Below are 26,203 nucleotides of genomic sequence, written 5' to 3' on the forward strand. Positions count from 1 at the left end.
ATTTCAGTTTTGCAAGATGAAAAAATTCTGGGGATGCACGGTACTGATGCTTGAACAATATTAATTAATGTTTAATGCACTTAAAACTGGCACTTAGAAATGGCTAAGATGGCAAATTTTATGTCACATATTTTGCAATTAAAAGTTGGAAAAAAGTAATTTTTAAATTTTAATTGAAGTGTGGTTGACATAAAATACTGAATTAGTTTAAGGCCTACAATGTCGTGATTTAAGATACATATACATTACACAATGCTCCCCATGATAAGTGTAGTACAGTACTACTGTGTTCCCTGTTTCCTCCTCATCCCCCTGCTGCTGCCCAGCTGTACGCTGTAGGCTGAACACAGGACAGGACAGACACTACACGGTGCCACTTATATCCATAGAATGTAGAATGAAAGTTAATAAGCAGAGGCACCAGAGGTGGGGACTAGAGAGTATTTTTCTTAGAAGTTTCTATTTGAGATGAAGAGGGTTTTAGAGATGGATGGTGTGACGGCTGCACAACATTGTGAATGTGCGGAGTACTATGCTGAATTACACACTTAAAAATGACTGAAATGGGGGCGCCTGGGTGGCTCAGTGGGTTAAGGTCTCTGCCTTCGGCTTGGGTCATGATCTCAGGGTCCTGGGATCGAGCCCCACATCGGGCTCTCTGCTCAGCGGGGAGCCTGCTTCCCTTCCTCTCTCTCTGCCTGCCTCTCTGCCTACTTGTGATCTCTGTCAAATAAATAAAATCTTAAAAAAAAAATGACTGAAATGATGAATGTTATGTCATACAGATTTACCACAGTGAAAAAATATTTTAAAAAATCTTAGTAAGGGGCGCCTGGGTGGCTCAGTGGGTTAAAGCCTCTGCCTTTGGCTTAGGTCATGATCCCAGGGTTCTGGGATCGAGCCCTGCATCCGGCTCTTTGCTTGGCGGGGAGCCTGTTTCCCTCCCTTTCTCTGCCTGCCTCTCTGCCTACTTGTGATCTCTGTCTGTCAAATAAATAAATAAAATCTTTAAAAAAATAATCTTTGTAAGAATCCCTGCCATTCAAACAACGGGATTAGCAAGCTGGTAAGGTGGGGTACAGCCTGCACAGGTATGAGATCCCATGTGTTGGAGTCCAGACAGTGAAGCAGAGACACCCCCGCCTGGGCCAAGGGGGAGGATCCTGCAGGGCCGGGGGTGGGGGGTTGCTGAAGACTCTCAACTTGGTCACAAAATACCAGAGTGGGGTTTGAGGCATTAGGACTCCAGGGCTGCTGCTGTCGGAAGGGAGCTGCCATCACTGGTCACTTGGCGGACACAGGAAGGCTCGGGCACCATGTGCATGGCGGGAGTGCAGAGAGCATCGGGGCAGCAGTGGACAAGACTGACTGACAGCTGGACTGAAAAGCCAGTCCCAGCACATTTTAAAGAACTGAAAACACCCAAAGTGTGTTCTCTTACACAGTGCAGTTAAGGTCAAAAGCAGTAATAAAAAGTATGAGGAAATTAATAATTATATTGCTTCAAACCACAGCAGAAATTACAAAATAATTTGAACGGAAGATTAAAGAAAATGCTATATATCAAAACCTTTAGGATCCAGATAGAACCACGAGAGGGATTTTTATAGATTGAATGCCTGTATTATAAAACTGGAAAGGCTGGAGATCAATGACCTGCACATCTCAAGAAACATTCGAGAACAGCAAAGCCGCTCAGACACAGCAGGAAGGAGATAATAAAAGGAGAAACTAATGACACATAAAGATACCATCAGAGCCAAAATGAGTTCTTTGAGAAGGCTCGTAAGGTTTATGAGCCCCTTAGGAGGCTGTACAGGAGGGGGAGGGAGGGGCACACGCGCGGAAGCCACCGTGATCAGAAATGAAAATCAACATCACTAGAGGCTGAAGACAGGATGTTATAAGAAGCTTATGTCAATTAATTTGAAAACTTAGACAAATTTAGGTATTTACCAAATGTTAGAAAAGCTGGACTTAACGAAAAAATAGAAAATCCAAATGGCACAGAAAGTATAAAAGAAACTGAATCTGTAACGAAAACCTTACCCTCAGGGGACGGAGAGACGCGTGAGAAACACAGCAAGATGTCAGCCGCAGCGTGCAGGCTGGGGCACGCGCAAGTTCACTGTGCAATTTCCAACATTTCTGTATGTTTGAAATTTTTCTAAGTAAAAGGTCACAGGGAACCTTCCCACACTCAAGACCAGACCAGATGGGTTCACCAGCGACCTCCGCTAAGCATTTCAGGACCAAGTAACAACCTCACACACACGCCGCCCGAAGACGAGCAGGGAGCGCCCTCCCGGGAGCTGGTGAAGCGAACAGCCCCGCCACAGGGACGCCGGACCAGAGCCGAGAGGACGGCTCCCGGCGCCGCCCCGGCGCGCACCGCAGCCAGCACCCACCGCCCGTGCGCCGCTCCCTCCGCGCCCCTTCGGCCCAGACACCCCACTTACAGCCTGCGCCTCGCTGGCGGCCGGGGGCCAGCCCGCCGTGACCTCCACGCCGTGCAGCCTCTGGGTCTGCTTCAGCTGGTTGAGCGAGGGCTTCGTCGGGGCAGCCCCCACCGTCTTACTCGTCCACTCGTCCACCAGCTTGTGCAGGTCGTCCGTGAAGGTGCCTCTCTTGTTGTTGCTGTTGTTGGCCTGTGCCTGGACATGCAGGGTCGGCTGGGGGCCCGGCTCGGGGCCCGGGACCAGGCTGCTGGTGGAGGACCCTGGGGAAGCACACACAGGCCGGGTCGGTGACGCCGCAAGGAGCGCCGCCGGCCAGCTGCAGTCATTCGGACAGTGCTCTTGCTTAGGCCTGACAACACCTTGCTTCAGGAGATGGTCTGCGTTTGGGAGCCCATGTGCCAGCCTTAGACCCTTGGGAACACTGCCACAGGCCTTAAGGACCAGGCTGTGCCAGGCAGCTGTCCCCCATGGGAGCCGGGCCAAAGGACAGGACCCAGGCCGCTGGCAGCCTTACTCAGCATCTACCCTATGGCCACACTGCCCAGGAACCCCAGATTCCTACGTGTGAGGGAGCTCGGAAAACTGACGGCGAATCCCAAGGCCTCAGCGCCCTGAGTGAGAACGAACGTGACCATGCCGGGTGTTCAGCCCATGGCAGCCGCTGCCGTCCGGCCGGCAAAGGGAAAAGGCCTGCAAATCTCCATCGTGGGCCTGCCTGTGAATGACTGTTAATGCGCTAGTGGTTTGGAAATTTAAAGCACAAAATGCTCTCCCCACCAGAGCATGTAAGGAACGTATTCGTCACGGGTACAAACACCCATAGCCTTCCGCTGTGGGCCCCCACGCTTGGAGACGTCTGCGGGGCACAGGGTGCCTGCACCAGCAGGAGCCGGGAGGCCAGGCTGCGGGAAGGCCCCGGGGGCTGTGGTTCGGGCGGAGCTGGACCAAGAAGTCACTGAGATTAGTTTTAAATGGCCAACATGGGACTTTTTAATTCTTTTTAAATTGTGTTCCCCACCCCCACAACATGTAATTTCTGATTAGCAATTTTGAATAAGCCAAATTAAAATATTTTTGCCATAAAAAAATAGCGTAACGACCATCTCTTCAAACAAGCCATTGCAAAATGTAGTCTAGAGTGGCTAGCAATGAAAAAGCACAGACACACACAGTTCGGTATTAGTGATGGAATTTTACACACACACACTGCTATTTCTACATGAATGTTTCAGCCAGAAAAGAAAAAAGGAGAAAAAAAAAGGTGTGAGGTGAGGGTAGTGGGCGGCCCAGGTGGACTGATACCCATTTCATCCCGGCATCTCTCCTTGGGGGCACTCATCTTTAGCACTTCAGGGACATACTCATTCCTCCGGTTTTGGAAAAGGAGCCAATTAACGATTGGTAATGTGTGGACGTTCCAGGGGAGTGTCAGTGTGTCAACCAGCCAGGACACACAGACTCTAGGAGCCATGGAGACGCAAGGGGCACGCGCGGGTGGCTTTCCCTCCAGGCAGAGGCAAAGTGGTGCCCTTGGAGGATGGGCGGGAGGCAGACGCCCGCCCGCCGGCCGCGGAGACCCTGATATGCACTAGCCACATGAAAGCCCATGCGATGGAGAGCGGACAAGGGGTAAAAAACCCGATAATTACGACTGCTGTGCTCTTTGCCTAGACAGAGACGCTTCAGGGCAGACCCTGCAAGGGAAGAAGAAACGACACAAGACCACAGGGTTAGGCAGGACAGCACACACGGGGGACGAGCCACCACACTCTAAGCACAAGTCATCAGTGTGCAAGGAGGAGCAAAGGCCAGCGCTTCAGAGAGGGGACCAGCCACCTGGGCTAACCGGGCGGCCCCGAGTCAGTGTGCGGGTTCACGTGAGCTTCGCCGAGGGGCAGAGGTGCAGGGCCAGGCCCCAAGCTTCAGGTAGAAGTGAGTGTGTCTCTAAAAGCATATTGAAAAAAGAAAAGAAAAAGAAAAACAAAACGAAAAAGCAAAGCACACCACTTGGTTTTCAAACAAGAGGCTTCTGGAGCCCCACTGATTGAGGCAAAAAACCCCAAAGTCAGCCAGGAGAGCTCAGGGGAGCCGCTGGCTGGTGGAGCCGCTGGCTCTGCCCTGTCAGTAGGCCCAAGGGAGGTTTGTTTTCCAAGTGTAAAAAGATACATTGTTTTGCAGGTTTGAGGCCCATCCCAGATCCCAGGCAGCTGCCATGACCAGACCAGTGGTGCCCGTGGAGGGGAAAGTACAGGGGTCCTACTGGGGAGGTGGGAAGCAGGGCTGGCCCCAATTTCCCGCACGGCTGCTGCCTCCTCTGGTACCCCAAGTCCACCAGGACAGGGAGAGGCTCGTCCTTCTTCCACCACTAAGCATCAGGCCCTACAGTCCCCGAGGCTGTGTGTGCCGCCTGGCACATCCTGATAGTCGGTGCCTGCCTGGGGGGCAGACAAGCTGGCCCGAGCAGGCAGAGTGGGACAGGCCAGGATGGCTTGGGCGTCCCCAAGGTCACTCAGCAAGGCTGCACTATCAGAGACGGTCGGTGCTCCCACCCTAGCCCCTTGCCAGAACAGGACCCCCACACACCCATGCTCCCTGAGGGTGCCCTGTGCCCTTGTCAGGGAGGCAGGCGGCCACCCCTGTGTTTGAGGAGCGAGGACAATGGTCAGCCCAGGCTCCAGATGAATGGCTCTTTGGGTTCGTACCGTCTGTGCTCAGAGGCTGACTTGGGGAAAGCGAGATGATCTTCTATTGGGGTCTGTAATGTACAAGTGAAAACAAAGGGGCTGGGCAGGACGGTCCAGAGCCGTCATCTCTCAGTGGAGCTCTGCAGGGCCTTTGCTGGTCTGTGTCCTGACGTGGAATCCCACTGGGAGCACCGAGCCCTTTGGGGGCTCCGTGGCACACAGGTCCCAGGCTCTGACTGTGCGGGGCACCATATGAGGCACAGACTTCCCCATCCAGACCCTGTGGTCTCAGCAGCTCCGTACAGACGGCGCAAGGACATGGGAACGGCCGGCCGGCCAGGTTCCCGCAGCCTGACAGCAGCGGGTTCCTTTGGTCACCATCCTGTCCACGAGAACTGCCTGCTGGGAACCACCTGAGAAGTCGGGGCCCCAGAGGTGGGGCCGTTGGCCACCAGGCACCATGCTCAGCACTGGCCCACAGAGGCCTCCACACACTCACTAGGCACGGCCCACAGTGACCAGAGCACAGACACTCCCTGCCCTCAGTGATCCAGCCACCTACCTCTACACCAAGGTCGTGCCACCCGGCACAGTGCAGAGCTACATGGACCGTGTGTCTGGCGATCAGCCCTCACTCATGCCACAGCCCTGCCCATCCTCAGGGCTCCCCAGGGCCTGTGCCCCGCCCTCGAGACCCAGCATGCGACGGCTGATGGCTACGCCTCCCCCAGCCCCACTCACCTCCCTCCGCGCCAGTGTGTACGTTGCATTCCTGCCTGAGCCGCTGGGCTACAAGGCAGCGACGCAAGGGCACTGGGGACACACGAGACCCCCAGGAAACCCACATGCAGCAGGAGGTCTCCCCTTCAGGACTTCCGTCCTTAGCCAAGGTCAAGATAGCGCGAGGCCCAGAACTACTTGGGGAAGCTTCCACCCGGGCAGGGGTGGAGGTGGAAAGCCACGTGGCCTGCTGTTGGGAGATGTTCTCCCGGGTTGTGGAAGGGCCAGGGGTCTCTGGCCAGGACACACGAACTGCTTCTGGTGCGGCCAGCCAGCCCTGCCAGGCACCACCACCATCCAGACCCTCGCCTGGCTGCCGGGGAGACACCCAAATTCACGGTTCTCTGCCACGGACACGCCGCTGGAGAGGTGGGCCGGGCCAGGCCTCGTGGTTTTGCCACACACGCTGCTGGCGCCAGCCTTCAGCTCCTGAGGAGGCTCCCAGGGAGCTCCAGGGGCCTCCTTGCAGGCCCCTCAAGGACAGGCACGACGCCTCCAGCCGCTTGGTCGCACCCTGCACAGCGGCATTAGACACCGGTTCTGGCACTGGAGACAGGTAAGCTGCTGGCACCAAAATGCCACTGGTTTCTTTGTAACGAGCCACCAGGTCCTCACACCGCTGAGCAAAATGCCAGCCCCTGTCTGTGAAGCATGAAATGGGATGCCTCCCTGCTCTGCTCTGCGGCGACTGCCCCGAGGGCAGTCCAGCCTGGACAGGCCTTCGTCGGGGGCGGCCGCCTCCTTGGCTGCCCAAAGGTCCTCTCCCACACCCACTGCTCTGGGTCCGGGACGCTGCAGGGTGAGGGCATGGCCTGGGCAGCCTCCTCGGAGGGTCCCGGGGACAGACTCGCTGCAGCACAGACGGCAGGCTGACGGCTGCATGAGAGAAACAGAAAGCAGATCCAAAGCTGTGTGTGCAGAGATGCCCTGGAGGGATCGTACCTACGCTTAGTCGGGTGCTGGAGCCAGAGGCGAGGGGAGGTCTGACAGCAGCTCCTGACCACCAGATGCTTCTGCAACTCGACCATACCCCCTGAATCCCGGAACATAGCCCGCAAGTTTCCCCAAGCCTCCTGCCCAAGGCTTCACCTTGTCTGTGCCCCGAGGAGTCCAGCCCTCTCCCAGGCCGGCCCTCCCAACAGCAGACCTGTCCAGGCGCCCACCCCAGGAAGGCACCCGGGTTTGGTTCTCTGCACGCTCTTCCTCGCAGGCCTGGCCACCTTTCCCACGTGGGGTCCCTCCTGGCTGCCTGCAGCTGCCTGGGCTCCACCCTGCTCATCTCTGACCTCGCCTGGTTGCTCTCATGGCCTCAGCACGTCACAGAACTGTGGGCCTCCTTTCTGTACTTTGTAACTGAACACAGACTTTGTTTTCCCAGAGCCCGGCCTCCTGTTCCGTGCAAGGCCGTGCACAGAACACCTCTGGGTTTCTCCTCGGCTGCAGGCCATACCAGCTGCACCCACGCCCCACGGCTGCAGCCTCCCCTCGCCGCTAGCCCGGAGCCCAGAGCAGGGCCACCTCGGGGTCTTCCCGCAACCCTGCCCTGAATGCCCTTTTCTCTGCCACTTCTTGGCCCTCAGGGCCGTGACCGGGCTTTCACGGGTGCCCATGTAGTCTCCTTGGGGCCTTGGGGCTCCCCTGTCAGCAGGGAAGCAGTTGGCTCTGGCTCCCAGAGAAGCCCAGCGGGCTGGGCAGGCACCAGGAGACAGGGCCTTGGTGGGCGCGTTTTCACACACCCATAGGCCACACATTTGCGGGTAAGCGGGCTCAGGGCCACAGTCTGCCGTGTGCTCTCCCGACCAGCAACCTCAGAGCCTGCGGGGGCCACGCTGTGACCAAGACAGCCAGGTCATGCCGGGAAAGGACTATTACGGGAACAGTGATGTCACGGGGCGCACAGCACCGGAGAAGACGAGGCACGCCCGGCCTGCACACACCACCACCCGGAATCGGCCCTGCCTGGGCCAGGGCCCCGTCTGCCACAGAGCCCGGCCTTACGTGTTCCTCTCCTCCTGGCCAGAGACAGAAGTGAAACCTAAACCACTTGTCCCTACTGTGCCTCCAATTTTTTTTTTTTCTTAAATCTCAGAATAACGATAGTAGAACAAATGAAAACCCTTCAACAACGCAGAACCACGCAGGTACAAACGTGGAGCGGGGACGACCTCAGAGGAGTATGTGGTGCCCGACGCGTGCACCTTTCCACCGCACGCACCCCAGGGAAAGCACCACCTGCTCTAACTACCCTGCTTCCTGAGCCTGACCAGTGGTGTTCCCAGCAGCGACGCAGCCACCCATCTGACCACGAGATGCCTGGAGACCCAGCTACCCTGCGCCTGTCGTCCCCCAGGGGGACAGCCACGCACACTCGAGCAAAAGAGGACCGGCAAGTGACCCAGGAAGCAGAACGCGTTCAGACCTCGCCCCCACTTCTCCACCAGCTCAGCAGCTAACCCGCAGCTCAGTTGGGACACCTGCTGGGAGATGAGGACCGTGGGACAGTCCCTGGGAATCGCTGTGCTTCTGCCTCTGACCTCTGCTGCCTGGGGGAGGGTGACAAGGCAACTCAGACGGGGATGGATGCCCACTGTGGACGTGGCCTCAGGTCCTGACAAATACAATGTATCTTTATTGTACCAGCAAAAAGCCACGTGCCCCAAACCAGCACTTCCACCCAATTGAGAGCTTAATTTTTGTGTTTAAAAAAAAAAACCAAAAACCTTGAAAACCCCACAGCTTTGGATTCATTTTCCAATTGTTCTGAGGGAGAAAATAACTTTGGATGGCCCTGAGCATGGGCGCCCTTCCTGGACGGGAGTCCTGGGTGCCGGCAGGGCATCCCGGGAATCTGACGGCCACCGGGGCTGAGGTTCGGTTGAGCAGAGCTCGCAGCTGTGTGACTGGCTTCGTGTCTGAGGTCTGTGAGGTGAGAGCAGTTCACCAAGTAAAGTGCTCCAGCTGGAGACCAGGAGGGGCCGGGGCCAAAGGGAGAGCCAGCGTGGAGGACACCGAGAGGTTTCCCAGGTGACCAGAGCGCGGGGAGGGGTGGGGTGTCCTAGCTGGAGCACCTTCTCTCCGCCTTTCCACATGCAGGGAGCGGGCGCGGGGTAACGGTGCTGAGTGCTGTGGCCCTTGTACAGAAGTCACACCCTCCAGTGACCTTCTAGAACTCAGCTCGCTACATGCATGTCTTCAGAATCCAGACACGTGTGAGACACACCAAGCGTCTAGAGAAGGCCGGGGCTGTCTTTTTGTTGTTGCTGGAACTGGGGACAGCGGACGTGTGTATGCACCACAATTGCAACAGAAATAAAACTACGTCCAACGTAAGAAATACGAAATTAAACAAACAGGTGAGGAGAAAAGCGCCGAGCGCTTTGGGGCCTGGAGGGGGGGGCGGGTGCCCGAGGCGGGGGTGGGCGAGCCGCTGCACATGCGTCCGGCGCCGGGCGAGAGCCGAGAGCATGCGCGGGCGCGTTCTGGGGCCAGGAGGGGGCATGTGTGCGGGGCTGTACGCGGGGCGTGGGCAAGGGGGCTGCGGTGGGCGGGGGAGGCACCCTACGAAATGTATGGAAGGTGATGAAGACAGGGAGGGGCGGGGAGAAACCAAGGGCCAGGAGGTGGTAAAATACAAAGAACAAATACAGACAGATGGACACAGACACGGGTCCACTGAGGAATCGAGCGCGAGGTTTGCTACTAGACTTATAGGTCAGTCTCTCAGACGTTGGGTGGTAAACCGTCCAGCCTGCAAATGAATATAGAGGGAAGAAAACAAAGAGACAGGCATCAAGTACAGTCTCTGGGATCGCTGCTACACACCACCAGCCACATCAGCCTCGTCACTTAGCATCCACGGCTGCACCTAGCCCAGCCCGGAGGACCACAGCCGCCGACCACGTAATGGAAAGGAGGCGCCGCTGGAGCACGAGAGAAGCGGACCCTGGGAGGGCGTGCGGGGCGGGCGCCGGCAGCGGTCACCACGGCTTCTCTGGACAGAGATGGTGGGGACGGAGCACCTCCTCCCGCGGCTGCCGCGCCCACGGCAGAGGTGACGAGCGTTTCCTCCTCAAGGCAAACCCCCAGCTCAGGAGCTGTGCCCTCACACCCCCCTAGCCGCCCCTCCGGACAGAAGGCCCTGTGTTTAGCGGGGACCTGGGGACCGGCGCGGAGCACGCGGCCGACGCCTCGTCTGACCCGGTGGTCCCGGCGCCTCCCCGGGGCGGCTCTAGCGCCGCGCGCCTCCCTCTGAGCCTCACACTGCCGGCCCCGGGGACGGGTGGGCCACCCACTCCCTTTACTCAAGGGCTGCGGCTACGGTTTGGCTCAGACGCGGCGGGCAGCGTGCGCTGCCGCCCTCGCCCCCTCACTCCGCGGGGGCCCTGCGCAGCTAGCACATGCTCGGAGCCGGGCAAGCTGGGAATCACCTGGGCCGTGCGCTCCGCCGCCGTCAGTGGCTAAGCCGGAGCAGATGTCTGCAGACAGGGACGCCCGCACGGAGCAAGGCTGCTGGGTCTGAACTGCCTTCCCACACGGGTCGGACGCTGCCGCGGGCCCTGCCCCGGCTTGGGCAGGGTCCTTAGCAGGAGGGGCTCTGCTGCAGTCTGACAAGTGACCTGGGGGAGGGGGGAGAAGGGGTGACAGGCACAGTGAGGCGCTGCGGGTCCTACCGGCCAGCGCGGAGTGCATCTGTCCTCCCTGCTCATTGCTGGGTGACCTTGGGGAAGCGGAGTCCCTGCAGGCAAAGGGCACGTGGCCCGGTGGCCCGAGTGCAGGTGCCAGGAAATTCGAGACCAGTTGCTCACGCAGTGCCAGGTGTACGGTGTGCCAGTGTGCAAGGAGCACGCCACACCTGGAGAGGCACACCTGGGCACAGGAGGCCTGTGACGGACCTGCTCGCTCTAACTAGTTTGCAGTTCGCTTTAGGAATCCTTCTGGAATTCTGGGATTCATGCAGTCTGCAGAACTTGCAGTCCCAGACACGTACCCTGCAGGTTCTCTGTGACAGCAGAGGGTGGGCTCACAGATAGCTCACGGCTGGCTCCCCCCACCCCCCAACCACCCCGGTGCACTGGGGGACTCCAGCTCACTTGGTCTCCGGCCCAGAGTGTGGGGGTTGCCGCACCCCACAGCCCCCCGTCCCCGAAAGGAACTGCTCTACTCCCCACTTTCAGCAGGTGACAAGTGTCTGGAAAATAGCCAGAGGAAGCAGCTGCAGACCCAGGCGGCACCTGCAGGGAGGCAGGCCGGCGAGAGGGACCTGAGCTGGGCTGCCCAGAGGCGGCTGAGAGCTCCAAGCAGGCCCGCCTACTCCCAGGGGCCGCTTCAGGCCGCCAAGGCTTCCCTGCTCCCACGAAAGGGGCGCCAAGCAGCGCTCTCCCAGGGCTGGGTGCCCGCCTCCCACCGGCCCAGCTCTGGTCCGGCCCCCCCCCCCCCCCCCGCAGGGCACAGACCTGTGCTGGAGGCCACGACCTTGAGCTGCTGCACCAGCGGGTTGAGCAGCTTCCCCGCCTTCAGCTTGCTCTTGCTCTTCCTCCTGCGGCCGGCCGGGGGCGCCGTGTGGAACAGGCCCAGGTTGGGGGGCAGCGGCTTGCCCAGGCGGCGGTACAGGGCCTCGATCTCCTGCTTCTGCTGGCTCTGCAGCTCCGAGATCTCCTTCAGGTGCCTGCAGGAGGGGAGGGCGGGCGGTGGGCATCCTGGTCGCTCACATCTCTGAGGCTGTCCTCGAGAGCCCTCGGCAGGCGGGAAGGGAAGGCTGTGAGGGGCGGGGGCGTGCGGCCGCAGGGCCCGCTCCGCGGCGGGCGCGCTGAAGACTTTCCGCCTTCACTGGAACCCAGAGGGCCCCACCGGGGGTCTCGTGCACGCACACACCCAGCAGCACCGAAGGGCATGAGGAAGAGCCGCAGGAGATTCAAGTCCTCATGATGCTGCCACTCTCAGTGGTAGGGGAGTGGGGTACGAACAAGCTCACGTGTCTGTGCTCACGACACACACCCTACACCTAAACCCCGGGGAAGAGAAAAACTGCCACAACTGGGAGGCTGCCTCAGCCCTTCCCGCAAAGAAGTGTCACTTCCTCTGAGTGAAGGAATCATAGGAGGGCCTGGCAGACGAGGGGATGCCCACATGAGCCGTCATCAGCCGGGGACCTGGGGTTCCTGGTGCTGCCTTCCCCAGGGGGCTCCCAGCACAGGCAGCACCACCCCGGGACACACGGGTGCGAAGCGGCCATGAAGACCCAGGTGCAATTACTGACTGTGGGTGAGCTAAGTTTCTAGAAGCCAGAGAAGGACCTTCCTTTGGGGACCCGCTGGCCCATCTCACAGCCGCTGTGCTCGAGTGCCCGCCTAAAAGCCCTGGGAGATGCCAGCCCCTCAGACGTGACTGCCCTGGCTCAGCCCCTCAGCCACACCCGCGGCCCAGCTTCTCGGGGCATGGTGGGGAAACGGGTTCCTCGTGGCCGGACCACAAAGCAAATTCTGGTTTCGCCTCTTTTATCTCCAATGCCTACAAGACTTTAGGAAAGTTATTCTAAGCAGCAAACTGCCTGTTGCATCAGATCAGCTTCTGATGGGGTGATATTTTGAAGTAAAATTGCCAAGGGGGAGGAAGAGGAAAGGTTATCTGGAGCATCTGACTCAGAAGGACCTAGGGGAGACCCCTACTCTGAGGCTCCTGCCCCAGGGCTGCAGCAGGCATCTCAAAGTGCAGGCCTCCTGGGCTCTAAGAACCACGAGTGCCCCCACCCTGTGGCCCGGCACCAGTGTCCCCCATGGTGCCCACCGGGTCTGAGCAAGCAAGGCTCCCTTCTATCAGGTGCCATCAACTCCCTGTCCCCCTCCTAAATGGTTTCCCTTTTCCACTGGGATCCATGGCCCCTCTACCAGGCAAGAACCTAGACTTCTCACTTAATATCCCCCTTCCTCAGACCCCAAAACCCTCCCTTTGATGCAACTCTGGAACTCACCCTGCCCCCACCTCCAGGCTCTGCCCCCTCAGAACCCAGCGGCTTCCCCCAGACCCTCGTCCAGCCCTTCCACAGCTCCCCTCTTGGCTCTCCCTTGTTCCTATGGACCACAGGCTCCCAGAGCGACCACCACCCAAGTGAGAGCGTACAGATGAGCCCCGCAAGGACATCCATCCTCGGACCGAGTGCCTCCCTGACTGCCTCTGAGTCCAGTGGCTGCCCCAGGCCAGTGCTCAGCTGTGGGCTGCACAGGGCACCAGGAGGGGCTACAAGTGCCTGGTCCTGACACAGTGGCTGGGGCAGGTGGGAGGGAGGGCAGGGCACTGGGGCTGGTGTGGGTGAGGAGAGGAGAGGTGAAATCGGGGTGGGGGGGGGAGGCGAGGCTGGGACGGGGGAGGGGAGGGCAGGGCCGGGGCAGGTGGGAGGAGGGGAGGGTGAGGCGGGACTGGGCATGGGTGGTGGTGGGCAAAAGAAATAATGGCACTTCTGTGCAGTGTCTCCGACACAGCGAGGCCAGTCACACTTGCTAGGGGAAAGTGCCAGCCCAGTGAGGGTCACCACAGGAGACCAGGGCCCAGATCAGCCTGCTGCAGGGCTGTTGCCTCTGCCCTGTTCCCAGCTCGGGCAGCCCCAGGTGGACACGGTGGGACCCCCGGCTTCAGCTGTGGACGATTCTTCCCTGAGCCGCCCCTGGTGACTTTGTCTCAGGACCTACTTCTCCCGAAGACTCTGCAGCTCCTTCCTGATGTCCGCATCCTCGATCTCCGAGTCATTGTCGCTGCTGATGTAGGACGACTGGGAGTGGAAGGAGGTCACGCTGATGGTGGGTACCTTCACACCCACCCTGCTGGGCGTCTCCGGACCCGGGGAGCCAGCCCGTGAGGACCTGTGCAGGAAGGCGGTGGCCTTCTTCACCAAGTCACTGGCCACACCACCACCGCTGCTGGGCAGGGAGGCATGTTTCTGCACGGGGGGCCTCCTGTGCGGACACTCGTCCCCAGAGTCGCTGGACACCGGCTCGCCCGCGCCGACCTCGATGGATGAGGCCGTCTGCGCCCGCCGCACAGCCAGCTTCACGTCGGGGCTGTGGGGGGCCTCCTCCAGGTACACGTCTGGGGGCGCCGAGTACCGCAGGCTGTGGGGGGAGCCCAGGGTCCACTCGTCCTGCGTGCTGACCACCGAGAACCGGCCCACAGTTTTGGCTGGTGAGCTGCCGTCCTGCTGTCCCAGACGCTTCTGGGGGGACTCTGAGGCCAGAGCGCCCTGCATCTGGGGGTGGCTGGCCTGGCTGTGTTCCGTCAGTGTCCCCAGGCAGCTTGTTGTGGGCTGAGCTGAGGATTCCCCGGGGACCCCACTGCTGCGGTCTGTGGGCTCCAGATGTGCAGGGAAGGCAGAAGCAGGGACATCCTTGAGAATGCGTGGAAAGGGCAAGTTCTCAGCACACAGCAGCAGGGCGGAAACCCCACCGACCAGCGGGCGCCTGAGAGAACACTCCTTACCTGGGGGGCACCTGGTGCTGGGGGCAAGCCTGAGGCTGTCACTTGGCTCAAAGAAGATTCTGCTGTAGGAATGTCAAAGTCATTACTCAGGCTGGTGTAGAGGGCAAGGGCAGGAGCAGGCACCCTCAAGCTGAACCCGATCAGTGAGAGGAAGGGGGCTTGCAGTGTGTGTGCTCGGCTACTGGGAGAACTCAGAACATTCCAGGATGTCCTACCAGTGCTTCTTTTTAGGAGACGCCCAATAACTCGGGGAAAGGAGGGTTCAGCCTAGCACCACTCGGGTCCCCGGAGGCACCTGCTCGAGAACCTTGGGTACAGCCATGCCCTCTACACCCCCGCTGACCATCCCCTGTCCCACCTGTCCCTTCTAATCCCTGACAGCGTGGGCCTGTGTCACAGGTTATCTCTACATCTCCGATGACGAAAAGGTCTCAGGAGGCCCTGCGTCAAGAGCGCCAGTGTCTGGGGAAGGACCGTGTCCTCTGAGGCTGTCTTCCCATCTACGGGGTAGACACGGCGTGGGATTTCCGACCACCTTTCCCAGGGCTGCTGAGTGACGGGCAGAAGGAGCCGCTGTGCTCGGGGGACCGGCCTGTGCAGAGACCCGCACACAGTAAAGGAAAGCCTCAGGCAGGCAAGGGCTGTGTGCCAGTCCGTAGCCAGACGGACATGCTTGTAGCAGGGGTGGGGGGACAGCCTCTGGCAAGGTTTGGGGGGCTGTCCCTGCACAGACCTGGGGAGACCCAGACCCACGCGTCACACACCACTCACCCACGGACAGTGCCTGACGCCCGTTCTCACATCCCTGCGGCGGGAGCCATCCAGCCTGTCTTTGCACAGCTCCAGGCACGGGGTTCACGGTCAACTACACTCCCTCTCTTTCTGGACAGCTCTGACCTCCAGAAATGTCTACCTTTTCCAAACTAGAATCTGTTTCCTTAGAGTTGCCCCATCAGCCGGGCGCTCTGGGGGAGAGAGTTTGGGACTGGCTATACTGACGTCCCCGATGCTGCGGGAGGGGTTCAGGGTGAGTTTCTTGTGCAAGGGAGTCAGAAGACGGAGCAGGCACTCCTCGTACCTTCCAGCACCTTCCTGCTTTACCACCTGACTCTCACTTTCCCGGGGAAATGGCATGTGCTATAGCTTCTGACCCCACCGCCGGCTGTCCCCCTCTCTACAGCGCGACACCCAAGAATGCAGCGTCCAGAGGCCCGACCAGACCCAGCAGCCTGCTCCCCTCACTCGGCGAACTGCGGCGTCGCCTGCCATGGACGCATACCCAGCGGCCCCTCACAAGGTCAGCTGGATCCCCGCCCTCCTAATCTCTGGAGGAATTCCAGGCCAAGAAGAAACCGCACACCGAGGAAGAGCAGACCAGCGCCCTCGGGCCGAGACGCGGGTGTTCCCGCAGAGAGGCACCACAGGACCCTCGGAGGAGGTCCGGATCCAGAAACTGGATGGCCCCAGCCTGGCCACTTCCGCGGACCTGCTGGAAGCCCCTGGCCCCGGCCTGTGCTCTGCCAAAATGACCTTCAACACCCTGTAACCTTCTCCAGGAGCACGGGGCGAGGGGACGCGTGCCAGAGCGCTTCGAGAGCACGGGAGCCGGCAGCTGCTCGTACCCCGACGCCCAGCCACCTGGGCTTTTACCCGTTTCCACGCAGGACGTTCTCACCTTGGGCCGTGAGCATGTCACGGTTTGTGAGAACACAGTGGGCTTTAACTAACACCTCACGACAGCCGCTGCTACGTGTGAGCCCCACCCAAGGCGCTATGGGGGTGAGGGAGAGAGATGCGGCGTGGTCCGGAGCAAGGAAGGCACCTCATGGGCACTGGGGTTCTGACGTGGGACCTGGGGCTCATTACCTGTCATCGGCGAGGACCCAGCCTGCTCTGGCGCGGCCGCCAGCTCGGGAGCCGGTTCGGACTTGCCCGGCTGCGGGAAGAAAGGGGAAGAGTCACGAGCCTCGCCCGCTGCCTCCGGAGCCAACCGGCGCATCTCGCCCGTGAGAGCTGGACCCCTCCCCGGGCCACCCCAAGCAGAGCCCATCGAAGCCAGGTCCCCAACCTGCGCACACATCCCAGTTCCCCAAATGGGCCACTCTGGCAACACGCCCAGAGTCGGCCTCAGAGAACAGGGCAGTCAGGGCCGCAAGAGGTCCTGGTGGGACCAGGACTCACCACAGGCTGGGGCTCCAGGGTCAAGTCTCGGTCCCCCGGCTCCACAGGGGTCCCAGCCGAGGCTGAGGAGGTGGGCATGTGCTCCTGGTAGAGCAGGGTTCGAAGCTTCTCGTCCAGGCTCTTGATGGTGCTGTCCACAAAGCCCACCCTAGGGGGCGGCCCCTCCCCATCTGACTCCAAGGCCGAGGGCGGCTGGGGGGGCACAGTGGGCCCCAGTGGGGGGCTAGGGAGCTGGGGGGTGGCCAAGCTGATGGCCCCCACCACAGGGGGAAGCGGGGGTAGGGGCTGGCCCAGGGCAGGCTGAGGGGTCCCACTGGGGGCGCTGGGGGCGCTGGGTGCCGGGGCCAGAGCCCGCAAGGGCTCACCCTGGGCAGCGGCCTCCTTGGCTGAGGTGGGCTCTCCCAGAGCTGTGGGGTAGCGGGGGGCCTCCAGAGGTGGGGCACAAGGCCCTCCGGCCGCACCCAGAGCCTGTGCAGCAAGCTGGCTGTCTTGAGTCTCCGCCAGTGGCTGGGGGGTCTCGCGCTCACTGGCCATCCCCTGAGAGGTCCCTGGGCCCCCCGCCTGCACGGCAGGCCCCATTACTGGCTCTGGCTTGGGGCTGGCAGCTGGTGCAGCTGCGTCCTGGGGCAGAGCAGTCACAGGAAGGGAGGATGGCACCAAAGGGGCTGGGGCACTACCAGGGGTGTCCCTGGGGCCTGCTTGGCTCAGAGGCTGCGGACTGGCTGGGAAGCCGGATTTTTCCTTTAAGGACAGCTGGTCTTTACAGGGCGCTGGATCTAGAAGAAATAGGAGAAACGCCTCTGTACCTGCCTCCCATGGTCCTAAGAGAGGCCTTCTATGAGCTGCAGGCCCCGCACACAGGTCTTCATCCTTGTCCAGTGCACCAACTTCACGCATGGGCTGGCCCCTGCCGGAGGTGCCTTCCGAGGTCCTGCAGCAGCCCGGCTTCTCTCTCCAGGCCTCCACCCCAACACCGTCCCCTCAGCGCCACGGGCGTACCCACCCCCTTCCCTTGCCCTGCAGCACTCAGCCGTCAGGCATAACCCGCCTCTCCAAGCCCCCACCTGCTAGGGGAGCTACATGAATCACGGCTCTGTGATCCGTTCCACGGGCCCACCCCAGAGCGTCACCAAATGAACTTAAAAAAGGAAAATATCTATGCGGTGAGGCCCACACTCTCCCCTGCCACAGAGCATGAACTTCCCATGAACAGGCTTCGATGAGGTCAGAAGCACATCACACCAGCGCCCTGCTAGGGGCCGGGAAGGGATCCTCCGGGAGGAGCCCTGGGAACCAGGCGATAGAACGTGGCTCATCGGCCTCCCGCCCAGGAACCCCTGGGCCTGGGAACACCCGGAGGACGCCAGATGTCCTGTTTCCTGGACCAACTCGTCCTTTGAACCTACTTCACTTGACACTGCATACGACAAAAACAAAAAGCTACAAAGATCAAGCAGGAAGGGAGAGCGCCGCCGGGATCCCAGGCCCCGGCCTCCCGTTGCCCCTCCCCGTGCAGGTCACAAATCTCCACGTCTGGTTTTCTTCACCGCCCCGCCCCATAAGCACGTGCTCTAAACACCAGAGCTCGGTTCCGCCTAAGTGTGAACCCCGCGTCTACTGGCTCCTGTTCATTCCTTCCCGTCTGGCTTCTCTCTCCAGCCCTTGTATCCGGGGAACGCGGCCCGAACGGTCTGCAGAGTTTCACTCCGCGACGCTCCCACGACTCTCGAGCTGCGGAGGTGCGGATATGCACCGCTTGCTGCCGGTCTGGGACACGACTGACACACGCGTGTGAGTGTGCCTGGACACCTCTGCTGGGCATCCAGCCCGGACGGGGCTGCTCGGTGAGAGGGGCTGCAGCGCGCAGGACGGGTGCCCGCGCCCCTCCCGGAGCAGCCTCTGCGCCCCCACCTTCCGCACACCCTCCTGGGGAGTGGAACACACCTAACGTGAAGCTCTTGTTTACTGTGGTGGGAACACTCCGTGCGAGGTCAACCCTCCCGGCAAAACTCTTGTGTCGGTTCGGTCCTGGTGTCCGCAGCTCAACACCACGCAGGCTCCTCCATCCTGCACAAGTGAAACTTCATCCCTTGAACGCCCCCCACCCTCCCCTGCGCCCTCCCGCTCTGCTCCCAAGTTCCAGAACTCTCGGGGACCCAGGTCAGCGTCGCGGAACTGTGCAGTGTCTGTCTTTTGGTGACTGACTGATCTCATTTGACATAACATCCCCGAGGCTCATCCATGTTGTTCCCAAACGGCAGGATTTTCTTTTTCGAGGATAAATACGAATACGATGTCCTTATGAGCAGCTGCCACGTTTCATTCATCCATGGAACACTGAGGCTGTTTCCGTATCTGGGCCATTGTGCATAGTGCTGCGGGGAACGTGGCAGTGCAGGTGTCCCAGAGCCACTGACCTCCCGTCCTGTGGCCAGGCAGCTGGCAGGATGACTGCCTCACATGGGAGCTCTTTTTAACTTTCTGAGGAACCTCCATTCCATTCTCCAGAGTGGCCGCACCAATTTGCATTCCCGCCAACAGCACAGGAGGGCTCCCCTTTCCCTGCATCCTCACCGATATTTATCTTTGTGTTTGTTACATTAGCCCTCCCGACAGGCGCAGGGTGATATCTCTGCCTTTCGTTTGCATGTCCCCTGGGAACAAATTAAACCGAGCACGTCTTGGGCTGATCTGGACACATGCTTTCACGCTACACCTGTCCACGTCCCTTGCCTGTTTTTCTGTAGAGCTGTCCTTTCCCTTTTGATTGGCCGGAGTTCTTCATGTGTGCTGGATAAGAACATACTATAAATATCTTCTCTCATGCTGCAATTTGCCTGTTTGCCCAATTAGCAGTCTTTTAGTGAACAGTACTTACTAATCTTAACGTAATCAAATTTAGCCAACTTTTAGCCCGTCTCTCCTTCAGTGCTTTTCGTGAAGATGTTCTCCTGTGTCACTTTTACGCTGAGATTCACAATCCACTAGTAACGAGTTTTACAGCGAGAGGTTAGAAGCAAGGATTATTCTCCCAGTGTGGAGAGCTCATTGTCCCAACTCTTTGTTTTGTTTTTTTAAAGATTTTACTAGAGAGAGAGAGGGAGAGAGAGAGCATGAGCGAGGGTGGGGGGCAGAGGAGAGACTAGCAGACTCCCACTGAGCGCACAGTCCACCTTGGGGCTGGATCCCGGGACCCCGAGCTCACAACCTTATCCAACTGAGCCACCCAGGTGCCCCCAACTCCCTCTTCATTTCAAAGACCATCCTGTCCTCACAGCTCTGCAGTCAGACAGCTCTTGTCAGTCAAGACGTGGGCACGGCTCTCGATGCTTTTACTCCATAGCTCAATGTACTCCTGCTCCGGTGCCACAGTGTTTCCATGGCTGCGGGTTTACATAATTAGTCCTGACACTCGACAGAACCACTTCCTTCCTCTAAGAGAGTCTCTTGCCTTTTCCTGGCCTTGGCATTTGCACAAATACGATATAATCAGCTTGTCAATGCCCATAAGATACTGTTACAATTTTAGCTAGGACCACATGGAATCTATAAGTCCATTTGAGGAAAAGTAATGTGCTTACAATATTGAGTCTTCCAATCCATGAACATGGTATGTATCTTCTCATTCATTTCTTAAGTTTCAATGTTTAAAGGTTTGGAGTATAAAGGACTTATTTTTTGTTAGATCCATCTCTATTGGATGTTTGGTATTATTATATTAGTACAAATGGAATTTTTCTAAATTTTCTAATTATTGCTGGTATAGAAAAATAACTTACTTAGCTACCTCACTAAACTCCCTTAATTTTAATAATTTTTAAGTTTTAATTTCCACATATGTGCCATATAGTCACTTTGCCAACAAATAATGATAATTTATTTCTTCCTTTCAAATCTTGACAGCTTTTTAAAAATAATCATTTAAGGGCCATTAAACAGAGGTAAAAAATATATATTATTACCACAAATATTAGTACACATTAATTTCTACCTCAAGATGGGAAACGTTTTAGCAAACATATTCTTCAGAAAGAATTATAATTTGGCCCCAAACAATAATGTTATAGCAAGGGCTTCTTCATAAAAGATCATTATCTTATTCTGTTCAAATGTTTAATAAAAAGTAATAATGTTAAAAGAAACATCACCTTTTATGAAACACCAATATGGAATTACACTGAAAAATCAGAACAATCATTCAGCTTTGAGCATCTATTATGGGAGCCTACCTTAAACTGGTACCAACTCAAGCCAAAATTTACTTCAGAAAACCTTGTGAGGTGAATGAATGTTCTTCAGATGAAAAATAAAGCTACTGTACCATTACCATAACACCTCCAAAAGTATTTACAAAAAGTGGACAGCGAACTGGCTCTTAGACTTGACTGCAGGTTGAACTCATTCGGAGGAGCAAAGATGATGACACTGGCTCCCATCTGCGGAAATTCAGATTTTACCATATGGGGCACACTTCTGCGGTCCTGATGCTTTTCTTTCTCTATTTCCTTTTCCCTTTCTCCTCTTCCTCACCCTCACTCCATGCTTCTCCTTCTTTCCTTCCTGATGTCTTACCCCACAACATTGTACTAAGACCTCCAGGAGGACACAGAAAATAAGTGGTGATAAGTGATATTCTGTTGCTCTCCATCTCAAAAGGAAAGCATTCAACACACCACTAGATACTTGCTGTTGCTTTTTAAATAGATATTCTTAATCAAATTTAACTAGTTCACTTTTAACCTCTCTTCTTCCTATTCAAAGGCATTGACAGACTTTGAATCTTACGAAATGCTTTCTTCCACCTACTGAGATGATCACATGCTTCTGTAATACGCACCTCTGGCAGCCCCCATTCCCCTCTCTGACTCGATGGACTCCCCCGCCCCCCAGACATCATACGGTATTTGTTTTTCTCCCTCTGGCTTATTTCACTTAGCCTGATGACTTCCATGTTTATTCCTGTTGTCACAAATGGCAAGATCTCCTTGTTTTTATGGCTGAAGAGTCTTCCACTCGATATATTTGCCATATTTTCTTAATTCATTCAAGTGTTAACACGTGGCTTGTTTCCAGATCTTGGCTATTGGGAATAATGTTGCAAGGAACACAGGGGTACAGATATCTCTTCAAAATAGTGACTTCATTTCTTCAGCTTCATATCCAGAAATGGGATTGCAGGATCATATGGCAGTTCTAATTTTAATTTTTTGAGTGACCTCCATACAGTTTTCTATAATGGCTTTACCAGTGTGTATTCCCACCAGCAGTATACGAGGTCTCGCTTTCTCCCCATGTCCTTGCTAACAATTGTCATTTACTGTCTTTTTGAAAATAGCCATCCTGACAGGAGTGAGGCAGTATCTCATTGTGGTTTTGATTTGCAGTTCCCTGATGATTAGTGATGTTAAGCACCTTTTCATGTATCTGTTGGCCACCTGTATGACTTCCTTGGAAATATATCTATTCAGATTCTTTGCCTATTTTAAACTGGATTATTTGAGGCATCTTTTGTTTTTGCTTTTGAGTGGTGTGAGTTCCTTACATACTTTAGATATTAGCCCCTTACCAGATACATGGTTTGCAGATATTTTCTCATTCTGTAGGATGTCTTCTCATTTTATTTCTTTTTCTGGGCAAAAGCTTTTTAGTTTGATGTACTCCCAGTTATAATTTTTGCTCTTGTTGCTTGTGTTGCTTGTGTTTCAATGATAATTGTCATTGTCAATGAGTTTTTTCCTGTTTTCTTCTATGAGTTTTATGATATCAGGTCTTCAATCCATTTTGAGTTGGTTTCTGTAAGTGGTGGAAGATGAGGGTCCAATTTCATTCTTCTGCATGCAGACATCCAGGTTGCCCAGAACCATTTACTGAAAAGACTATCCTTTCCCCATTGTGTATACTTGGCACCCTTGTCATAGATTAGCTGACCAGACATGCAGTCTCATTTTTTTTTTTTTTTTAAGATTTTGAGAGAGTGAGAGAGCACGAGTGGTAGAGGGGACAAGCAGATTCCCCGCTGAGCAGGGAGCCCGATGCAGGGCTCAATCCCAGGACCCTGGAATCAAGACCTGAGCTGAAGGCAGATGCCTAGCTGACTGAGCCACTGAGGTGTCCCCGAGCCTGACTCTTGATTTCAGCTCAGGTTTTGCTCTCGGGGTGGTGGAATCAAGCCCTGCATTGGGCTCGCTGCACTCAGCATGGAGGCTGCTGCAGATTCTCTTTCTCCATCTCCCCTCCAACTCATGCTCTCCCTTTTCTCGAAATAAATAAAATCTTAAAGAAAAAAAAAATTGGGAGAAGTCACCAGTGGTCTGGACTTTTATTTGTTGGGAGATTTCTGATTACTGATTTAATTTCCTTACAGTTATACAGCCATTCAGATTTTCTATTTCTTCATGATTCAGTTTCATAGGCTGTGTCAGTCTAGAAATTTATCCATTCTTCCTAGGTTATCCAATACGTTAGCCTAACTGTTCGTGGTAGTTCCTCATGATTCTTTGTATTCCCATGGAATCAGTTGTGACATCTCCTCTTTCAGTTCTGTTTTGAATCCTTTTTTTCTTAGTCTAGCTAAAAGTATGTCAATTTTTTTTTTACCTTTTCAAAAAAGCTTGCTCTTCATTTATATGTTGCATTGTTTTTCTGGCCCATTTATTTCCACACTTATCTTTTATGTTTCCTTCCTTCTGCAAACTTTGGGCTTAGTTTGCTTTTCTTTTTCTGGTTCTCAGAAGTGTGAAGTTAGGTTGTTTCTTAATGTAGACTTTTATCGCTATAAACTTTCCTCTTAAAACTGCTTTTGCCACATCCCTTAAGTTTTGGAATTTTCATTTGTCTCAAGATATTATTTCCCTTTTGATTTCTTCTTTGGCCCGCTGGTTACTCACAAGTATGCTGTTTAGTTTCCATGTATTTGTGCATTTTCCTGCTTCCCTCTTGTCACTGATTTCTGAAGTTTCATACCAGATAGTCAAAAAAGATAATCATGTGATTTCAATCCTTTTAAATTTGTTGAGACCAGTTACATGATCTAACAAATGATATATCCTGGAGAATTTTCCACATTTGTTAAGAAGAATGTGTATTTTGCTACTGTTTGAGGGAGGAAGGAGGAATTCTGTGTATGCGCCTGTTAAGTCCATTTATTCTTTTTTTTTTTTTTAAGATTTTATTTATTTGACAGACAGAGATCACAAGTAGGCAGAGAGGCAGGCAGAGAGGCAGGCAGAGAGAGAGGAGGAAGCAGGCTCTCCACGGAGCACAGAGCCCGATGCGGGGCTCGATCCCAGGACCCTGAGATCATGACCTGAGTCGAAGGCAGAGGCTCCAACCCACTGAGCCACCCAGGCACCCCAAGTCCATTTATTCTTAAATGTCATTCCAGTCGATATTGCCTTAGTGACTTTCTGTTTGATCTGTCCATTGTTGAAAGTGAGGTATTTAAGTCTATACTGTCTACATATTTTGAATTGTGAACTTAATCCATGTACGTACAAAGCAATTATTGGTAAGTAAGGACTTACTATTGCCATCTTGTTGTTGTCTGGCTGTTCTGTAGTTCCCTTCTTCCTCTCTTCTGTCTTCCTCTGTGATTTGATGACTTTTTGTAGTGCCACGCTTTGTTTCCTTTCTCTTTACCTTGTATATTAGAGCTATTTGTGATAACTGTGAACCTTACATCAAAAAATATGGTTGTAACAGTCCATTTTAAGCTGATAACTTCACTTGCACACTGAAACTCTACACTTATACTCCCCCCTATTTTATGTTTTGATAACAATGTACATCTTTTTTGTATTTTGTATCCATTAAAATTATTGTGACTATAGTTATTTTTAATACTTCTGTCTCTTAACATTTATACTAAATTTAAGTGATTTACACACAACAATCATATTCTGAATGACCATGTACTTTTACCAGTACGTTTTACCCTTTCATGTGTTTTCATGTTACTAATTAGCATCCTTTCACTTCAGCTTAAAGAGCTCTCTTTAGCATTTCTTGTAAAGCAGGTGTAGTGGTGCTGAACTCTCTCAGCTTTTGTCTGAGAAAGTCTTTATTTCTCCTTCATTCTTGAAAGACAGCTTCGCCCATATTCTTAGTTGTCAGTTTTTTACTTTCAGCACTGAACTCTAGCATCCCATTCTCTCCTGGCCTGCAAGGTTTCTGCCGTGAAATCTGCTGAAAGCCTTGTGGGGATTCACTTGTTTGAAATGAAGTGGGTTTTCTTTTTTTCTCCCTATGTCTTGCTGCTTTCAAAATTATCTCTGTCTTGATTTTTGATAGTTTAATGTGTCTTGGTGAAATCGTCTTCGGGTTGAATCTGTCTGGGGTCCCGTAAGATTCGTGTGCCTGGAGGTACACATCTCTTCCTAGATTTGGGAATTTCTTAGATAAGCTTTCTGCCCTTTCTTTCTCTCTTCTTCTGGGACTCCCAAACACAAATATGAGTTGCTTGATGGTGCCCTATAATTCACACAGGCTTTCTTCACTTTTTTTGGTCGTTGTTCTTTTTTTCTCCTAGGACTATATAATTTCAAATGACCTGTCCTGATGCTCACAAATTCTTTCTTCCGTTTGATCAAGTCTGATGTTCATGCTGTCTGCTGCGTTTTTTTCATTTCATTCACTGTATTCTTCAGCTCCAGTATTTGTTTGGTTCTTTTCATGATTTGTTTCTCCACTGAACTTCTCATTTTCCTCACATTCTTTTTTCCTGGTTTTGTTGCGTTGTCTACATGTATTCTGTTAACTTTAAAAATAAAACTGTCGGTTACTTTACCAGGAAAATGGGTTTATTTGGGAATAAGAGAGAACTGCAATCTGGCACAAGCAAGCTATGGCAAAAGCATAGGCAAGTTGGGAGAACAAAATGAGAGGAGGCTCTTTTAGAGAGGAAAGGGTGTGTACGGAGGGACTGTTGTAAACTAAAAGCCCACTGGAGTGAACTGGGAGCTGGAAGTCTAGTGGCTTCTCACTGGCTGAGCTGAGACTGCTTCTCATTGCCGGGGCTGCTGCCGGGATGGAAGAAAACTTCCTCCCTCCTGCTGGAGTCGTGAAGTAGCGTCCACTTGTGAGGTCCTTCTCTTCCCGTTGAGTCTGCAACTGAAAACCAGTTCTTGGTGTGAGAGCTCCCCCTGCCAGCCTCTGACCTCCATTCTAGATGAGGTTTTCTTTTCTTTTCAGTTTTCTTGTAGCTCACCAGACCGCCTTAAGACAGTAAGCGTGAATCCTTTGACAGTTCATACGTCTTCAACCCCCTGGGGCCGGGCACAGGAGAAGTGCTGTGTCCCCTGGTGGTGTCCTGTTCCCCTGCCTGCTTGTATCCTGCAGCCTTCTGTTGCTAACTTTGCACTTGATGAAGCAGTCATCTCTTGCAGCCCTTACAGGCGGGCTTTGGTGGCGGAAGACCACCCGTGAGTGGGCGCAGAGCGTCGGCTGTGGTGGTTTCAGGCGCAGGACAGGCCCAGCAGGGCAGTCTGTGTGCAGACGGCGTCCGCGCAGATGGCAAGGACCCGCGACTGCAGGTGGCTGCAGTGGCTGTGGGGGCTGTTGGGGTCTTCAGTGGTGACGGCTGCCGGGTTCCTTCTGAATTTTTTCTCCCCTGGGGATGCTGCAGCTGAGGTGATC

At 55.0% G+C, this 26,203-nt stretch overlaps 1 protein-coding gene across 1 annotated transcript in view; it reads right to left on the reverse strand.

The window, feature by feature from the left end:
• The window catches only part of WNK2 (WNK lysine deficient protein kinase 2), a gene marked incomplete at its 5' end in the record, with an annotated part of 117,247 nt that overhangs the window by 16,374 nt on the left and 74,670 nt on the right, over positions 1-26,203 (reverse strand). Inside the window, 9 exons of the mRNA XM_080820797.1 lie at positions 2,460-2,719; positions 4,109-4,153; positions 9,573-9,671; positions 10,351-10,539; positions 11,377-11,588; positions 13,606-14,297; positions 14,390-14,451; positions 16,256-16,325; positions 16,571-17,346. Coding sequence (XP_080676923.1) covers positions 2,460-2,719; positions 4,109-4,153; positions 9,573-9,671; positions 10,351-10,539; positions 11,377-11,588; positions 13,606-14,297; positions 14,390-14,451; positions 16,256-16,325; positions 16,571-17,346 — 2,405 coding nt within the window. The remainder of the gene's footprint in view (positions 1-2,459; positions 2,720-4,108; positions 4,154-9,572; positions 9,672-10,350; positions 10,540-11,376; positions 11,589-13,605; positions 14,298-14,389; positions 14,452-16,255; positions 16,326-16,570; positions 17,347-26,203) is intronic.

Source organism: Martes martes (assembly GCF_963455335.1).
Source record: "Martes martes genome assembly, chromosome: 12".
Taxonomy (NCBI): domain Eukaryota; kingdom Metazoa; phylum Chordata; class Mammalia; order Carnivora; family Mustelidae; genus Martes; species Martes martes.